Source organism: Octopus bimaculoides, chromosome 24 (genome assembly GCF_046866305.1).
Source record: "Octopus bimaculoides isolate indiv1 chromosome 24, ASM4686630v1, whole genome shotgun sequence".
NCBI lineage: Eukaryota > Metazoa > Mollusca > Cephalopoda > Octopoda > Octopodidae > Octopus > Octopus bimaculoides.
Window position 1 is genome coordinate 34,193,237 of NC_142951.1, and position 7,500 is coordinate 34,200,736.

Below are 7,500 nucleotides of genomic sequence, written 5' to 3' on the forward strand. Positions count from 1 at the left end.
TTGACCGGGGAGTGGGGCACAGAGCACATCTTACTCTAATCACAGAAAGAATCGTAACCCCACTGGTTCCATTTACCATAATGTTCTGCTGCAGTGACTCTCAACCGGGGTCCTTGGGATCCATATAAGATTTTGTTGTTAAAATTTATTTCTACAATACGGAAAAAAATTTTAACAATATTTTTGTTTTTGGGGAGAGTCATTATGTTTCAATTCTTTATTGATTAACACACTCACCGGTTCGATTTCCATTCATTTACTTATGTATTTTTCCTAAAATTTTCGTTGCTTCTTGCAACCTCTTCAAAAGTCGTTGATTCTGTCCGTTATCAGAGCTGCGTTCTTTTTGTTCGTTTGTTTGTGCGCATGTGTGTGCCTCAGCATTGAAAGTTTACGAGGGTCCACCCGAACAAAACAGGAATCAAAAGGGTCCATAGACGAAAAATGGTTGAGAAACCACGTTTTGCAGTTTTTCTTTTACTCAGTTCTCTCGCTTGCTTCTCCCCAATTCTCTTGGTTTTGACGAACATTTCTCTTCTTCAATCTGAAGAATTATTTCATTCACCTCCTCTTGCCTGCCGATATTATTCAGGCAGAATATAATTTGTTCCATGTCTACCCGAGTCCCACCCTTGTGTTCTACCCCACAGCTATCACTTCCATGGTAATTCCCGATTTGATGTTCGTAAAATCAGTGTGATCCCAAAAGTTTATTTCAATAAAACATTTCATAATATATTGTCTGCACAGTGTTTAGCGCTTTTACAAAATCAAAGTAGAAAACTGGACAAAACAGAGAACACAATTGAAAAAAAAATTAAAAAGACCTGCTAGAAATAGCAGTTAAATTACAGTGCTTTCCTATTATGACAGCTAACTTTATATCTATTAAAGAATTAGTAAATAAACTATAACATTGGTGAAACGAGTGTAATAGTTGATCGAGAGACTTTCGGAATAGCTGTCATCACCTATGGAGAGAAGTAACAGGAAAGATTGCTGGAAAAGGGCAAGGAATTGGAGGGGAAATATCTAAGACTATGAAACGTTTCGGACAAAAAATTATATCACGGAAGGAAACAATCACTCACTTCTGTGTTCCCTTTCCATAAGGTTATGACCACTATTGTGAAAGCCCACAGATAAACTATTACATAAATCTCACGAGTGTCGTAGTTTGTCTGTTTATTCCGAAGTAAATAAAATATTAAGAAAGTCGAGGAATTTCAATTAAATCACAGCCTTCGGCGGACTTTCGGGTGATATGGTCTTAGATGGAAGAAATTCTGGCAAAAAAAGAAATAAAACTCAGACAGGAATGATTCTAATCACAACTCTGCTCAATCAGCTCTAACCGATAGCACAAGAACAATAACTTTAGAAAACCAACCAAGATCCGTTCTAAAGGTTAAACAATTTCAATTTATTCTAACAGGGGAAATAACTCAAAGAAAGAATCATTAAGTTGTCTCCCTTGTAAAATATTGAAAAAAAAAAATTTATTTTTGTCCTTTCCTCTTTTGGTGCCTTATAATTTAACACACTCACCGGTAAAATTTCCACTTATTTCTTTAAATCTTTTTTTATTCTTGACTGCGGCCATGCTGGAGCACCGCCTTTAGTACTTATTCTATCGGTCTCTTTTGCCGAACCAGCATCGGTTGTCAAGCGACAAACACAGACACACACATACATATACATATATACGACAGGCTTCTTTCAGTTTCCGTCTACCAAATCCACTCACAAGGCTTTGGTCGGCCCGAGGCTATAGTAGAAGACACTAGCCCAAGGTGCCACACAGTAGGACTGAACCCGGAACCATGTGGTGCATAAGCAAGCTACTTACCACGCAGCCACTCCTGAGCCTGTTTATCTCAGACATCAGCATCGCATACAAAAACCTTTCCAAGTCATGGTTGTGGTGGTGGTTTAGGCTTGCACATGCAGGGGAATAAGGCTTGGCAAATGTCGCATGTTTAAACATTCTTTTACTTGTTTCAGTCAGTTGACTGCGGCCATGCTGGAGCACCACCTTAAAGGGTTTTAGTAGAAGAAATTGACCCCAGGACTTATTCTTTGTCAGCCTAGTACTTTATCAATCTCTTTTGCCAAACTGCTAAGTTATGGGGGACGTAAACATACCAACATTGGTTGTCAAGCGATGGTGGAGGGACAAACACAGACACACATGCATAAATACATACATATATATATATATATATAACAAGCTTCTTTCAGTCTCCCCCAAATCCAGTCACAAAGCATTGGTCAGCCTGAGACTAGAGTAGAAGATACTTGCCTAACATGCTGTGCAGTGGGACTGAACCTGGAACCATGTGGTTGGGAAGCAAGCTTCTTACCTATCCATTCATTTTTGTCACATTCCTCCCCAGCCCCAATTTCTTCCCTCATCACCATCAAAAACAACACACACACACACACACACACACAAAGAAAAAAATCAACAAATAATGTATTTATTATTATTATTATTATTCTTAATATTATTACATATTCTCATACAAACCAGCAAAAAAAAAGAATGAAAAAATTTTAAAAAAAACAACAAAACAGATCAATCATTATAATAACAATAACAACAATAATAATAATATTAGCATCATCATCATCATCATTATTATTATTATTATTATTATTCATTTTGAGTACCCATTCATTTACAGGAGGTATTGATGGATTTTTTAAAATGTTTTTTTTACAGATTCTTTTTCAACTGTTCTTTTTTTTTCAGTATTTTTTTTTTTTTATAATTGTTTTCTTTTTTAATTACACAAATATTCTAGTGGTTGCACCAACTCTTTCTCCGAAAACAAATTAGAAAGATTATTATTATTATTATTATTATTATTATTATCATTATTACCATCATTATTATAATTATTATTAATATTATTATATACATATATATATATATATTATATTTATTATTATAATTATTAACTTGAAATAATTAATTAAAAAAAAACAAAAAAAAACAACAATAATGATAGTGACCACCACCATCATCATCATCATCATCATGAAAATGACCAACAGTTTTATTATTTTTTTTGTCCATATATGGGCACTCTGGACAGAACTGCCCACGTTTATAGTTTTCTTTATATATCTGTGTGTCTGTCTGTATGTGTGTGTATGTATATATATATATATATTAGATTTTTATATATATGTGGATGTATATATATATATATATATATATATATATATATATCAATATAATTATATATACATGTAACTTAAAATAATTAATAAAAAAAAATAGTCATCCATCATCATTTGCTCAATAAAAGTTCAATCCTCTACAGGTATATCTGTACAGACAAAGATCAGTTTTAAATTGCTTTTTCAAATAGTTTGTGTTGTGTTTTTTTGCTTCAAATTAATGTTTTTTTTTCTCCTTGTTTCCGCACTCCATTTTTTGTTTTTATTTTTGTTTGTTTTTGGTTTTATAGTAATAATAATTATTATTAAAATTATTATGCTAAGAGATCATGAATACAATTTATTTTTCTGTCCTCCCTGGATTTTTACATCACCAACACTACCACCATCATCATCATCATATTTGTTATTATTGTCATATTATCCAAGTTTTTTTTTTGTTTTACATACATGTCTACTTCCTCTCTCTCTCTCTCTCAACATGTATACACACAAGCACACGTCTACTGCAAAAACCACACTTTTCAAATCCGTGTGCAGTCTTGCACAGTTAACCAATGCAATTTGAAAGTGAAGAAAATCAGTAATTAAAGGAGTCGAGGTTTCAATACTTCACTTTGGCTATCAATTCCCCGACTCATGGGAAATATTTATGATATTTGTGTGGCATATATATATATATATATATATATATATATATATATATATATATGCACACACACACACATACACGTGTGTGTGTATGTGTTTGCATGTTACTCTTAGATTGCATTGTATTGCTCACAAATGCACACTGGAAAATATTGTTCAATATATATAGAGAGAGAAAAAAAGCTTATATATATATATATATATATATACACACATACATACAAGTATATACATACATATACATATATAAGTATATATATATATATATATATATAAGTATATACATACATATATATATATATATACATGTATATATATACAGACACACACATATATATATACATGTATATATAGGTGTGTGTGTATATACATATATAATGTATGTATATATATGGACGATTTTGGCACATTCTCATCCCACCATCTTTCTTATTTTACTTGTGTTTTTTTTAATATGCACATGCACGTGTGCATATGCATATAAACACACACACATATATGCAAACTGCATATAGGAGTGTGCATGTGTGAGTTTAATATATGTGAGCATGCCCCTTCAGGGATAATATTTGCCCTTAATCTCTTCCCTCCCCTCAAAATAATCTTCTTTTAATACCACCCTCCCCACCACCACCACACTTTCCCTCCCTCTCTTCACCCCCCACTCTTTCTCTCTCTCTCCCTCTTTCATACCTTCCCCTTCTTGCATACCCTGCCCTTTTCTTTCTTTCCCAATCTCCTACCTGTGTTCAGCCTCAAAATTCTTACCTGTTCCTCATTCAAAACTATTATTTTTATTTCTGGTATAATCAATTAAATTAGGCCTCCATAATCAAAAGTACCAGTTAAATACTGGGGTAAAAAATTTCCAGCACTCAAACATCAGTGGCCTTGTGACAGTGTAATTATAATTATAATCATTAAAATGGTGAGCTGGCAGAATTAACACACCAGACGAGATTCTTAGCAGCATTCCATACATTTTAACGTTCAACAGTTCATATATGGCCGAGATCGACTTTGCCTTTCTCCTTTTTGGTCAATAAATTAAGTAGCAGTCAAGCAGAGCAGAGAAGCTTATTATTCTGAGTTCAAATCTCACAAAGGCTGACTTTACCTTTTAAATTACTCCCGAGTTCCAAGTTTTTGGGGTTCACCTAACCCTTACCACACAAACCTGTGGCCTTTTATGCATATTTAAATATAAGTATCATCATTAACTATAACCACTATGATTATTTGAAATTTTAAGAATTTTCTAATAAGTAAACAACAAAATAAATAAATATGTGTATTCTATGCATTTTTTAAATCCTTATTTCTTAATTTCAAACACAAACTTCTAATCCCACCAAATATTATGCAAAAATGATTATCTCCCTTACAGTAACTACCTGCTAGGAGACACCATGTATTTTTCCCCTCATCTTTCACCCTGGAGGCAAATAAAAGAAACCATTATTATGATTATTGAGTGAGAGAGCAGTGCTTGCCATCAAAGTGAAGCTGGGGGACAAATATACGAAGCCCAGTATACCCATCATGACTACCCGTCTGGTAAGGGCCCATGCATCACAATCACATGTATGCAACATGGTGACCTCATATCAAGATAAACAGCACATGACCTTGCAGGTGGGGGCTCAGAATTTTCTTCAGGTTAGGTAGCCCATCTCGCTTAAAAACAACCCTTATTCAGGGACCTTTTGAGGTCCCTGAATAAGGGTTGTTTAAGGATGATGAACGCAACACCCATGATGTCCCCCCCATCCCTACTACTACAACTATTTTATATCCTTCCTCCCACCCACTCTTAAAACAAAAACAGAACCCCACCACCACCACCACATACTCTTTCTCTCTCTCTTTTCTTTAGTTCTGCTTTCTTCAATGAAGCATCTTTCATTCTCACTTCTCCCCCCACTGCCCCTTGCATTCACTCCCTCTCTCTCTCTCTCTCTGTTTGTGTCTCAGTCTTGCCCAGCAGAACCCCTTTCCACTCATTCCTCTCCTTCCCACCCTCCCTCCACTTCACTCTCTCTCCTCCTCCTCCACCCGCCTCTCTCTCTCTCTCTCTCTCTCTGTCTCTCAGCCTTGCACAGTGAAACTCTTTTCAATCTGGAGTTCAATCAAGTCCATGAAGCAGATTTTCGTCTCTCCACTGTCGAGAAGTTCACGGATTTTTCTGTTACATGGTTTATAAGGGACGTCCACATTCTGTACAAGATATTTCGAGATGAGATAATCGAGGGCGTTAATCTTCGTCACGCCGCTCTGGTGGTCCTTGCTGTTCTTCACTTGCTGAGCGGCCGACAAACACTTCTCTACGAAGGCCGGGTCCTTCGCTGACACCGGGGACACGTTCTCTTTGCTGCTGCTGCTGCTGTGGCGCTTGTGCCCTGCTGCTTCTTCTTCTTTACCGTTTTTCGCACGCCCCACCTCTTCGCTCTCGTCACTGCTCGACTCTTTCTTCTTCCTCCTTTTGTTATTACAATCACTCTCCTCCGCCTCTTCTTCATCATCAGCATCATCATCACTACTGCCTTCACCTTTATTCTTAGTCCCACCTCCTCCTGAAGCCCCTCTCTTTTTGGTGGTGATGTCTGTGGTGAGCATACTTTCTGAGTGACTAGATTCCTCCCTGTTCATTCCATTTTCACTAGGATTATGGTTCCGACTGTGACTTGTGTCTTCATTGTTTTCTACTTCATCGCTTTTGTTGTCTCCGCTGTCACCACCACTGCTCTGGCTGTTATTACTACTGCTGTTAATACTACTACTATTAATATTATTATCATTATTATTATTACTATTACTACCACCACCGTTGCCAGTAGAAACACCGTCACCATCGCCGCATCCTTCCCCAGCACAATCGTCTCTCTCACTATTTTGTCCTCTTGTTGTTGTTGTTGTTGTTGTTGTCACTGGTGATGTCGTCGTTAGTGAATTTGGTGTTGTTGATGCTGATGATGTTGTTGTTGTTGTTGCTGCTGCTGCCTGGTTGCCATCGTGATGTTGCTGCTGCTGCTGCTGCTGGTGTTGGCTGCTGTTGTTGTTGTTGTGATGCAAACTTCTGCTCGACAGACTCGTTTCGGTCGTCGCCTGCGAACAGCCATTTAGGAGATGATGCATAAGATTCAGATAGTTCTCTGGGGCCCTGTTTACCGAGCTGGGCGGCTCCCACCGGTCGTTGAGGACATCTTTACACGAATCGTCGACATCGATGTCCACTTCCATGTCGGCTGCTTCGTCCTCAGTTCCACCCTTGTGGTCATCTGTGACACCAATATCTTTCAGCTTGGCCGCTGTTGCTGTGGACAACGACGATGATGATTCCATGGGCTCCTCCTCTTTATTTTCTTCTTCACCCTCCTCCCCATACCTTCGGCGCTGACGTTGTTGTTGTTGTTGTTCAGAGATGGCAGACGAGCAAGTTGTCTTCGATGGGGTTTCTTCATCAATTGTGATACAGTTGCTAGCACTGTAGCTGTTGATCATTTCTGGGGCTAATCTCGAGGAAGGGGCCACTCGCTTCCCGTAACAAGGGCCATTCGAAGATGTGATGTTGTTACTGCTGCTGTTGTTGTTGTTGTTGTTGCTGTGGCTACTTGTGAGGTCAGTAGTGTTACTCGGGCAGTTCATGACTCGGGGCCAGCT

The 7,500-nt window shown here is 37.4% G+C and overlaps 1 protein-coding gene across 3 annotated transcripts in view; it reads right to left on the reverse strand.

The window, feature by feature from the left end:
• Positions 1-2,475: 2,475 nt before the first annotated feature.
• LOC149131272 (uncharacterized) overlaps positions 2,476-7,500 on the reverse strand; it is a 97,424-nt gene continuing 92,399 nt past the window's right edge. For all 3 annotated transcript variants that reach the window (XM_089341562.1, XM_089341563.1, XM_089341564.1), the window contains one exon: positions 2,476-7,500. This exon is cut by the window's right edge and continues 584 nt beyond it. In XM_089341562.1, the coding sequence (XP_089197688.1) occupies positions 5,929-7,500 (1,572 nt within the window). In that variant the 3' untranslated portion in view covers positions 2,476-5,928.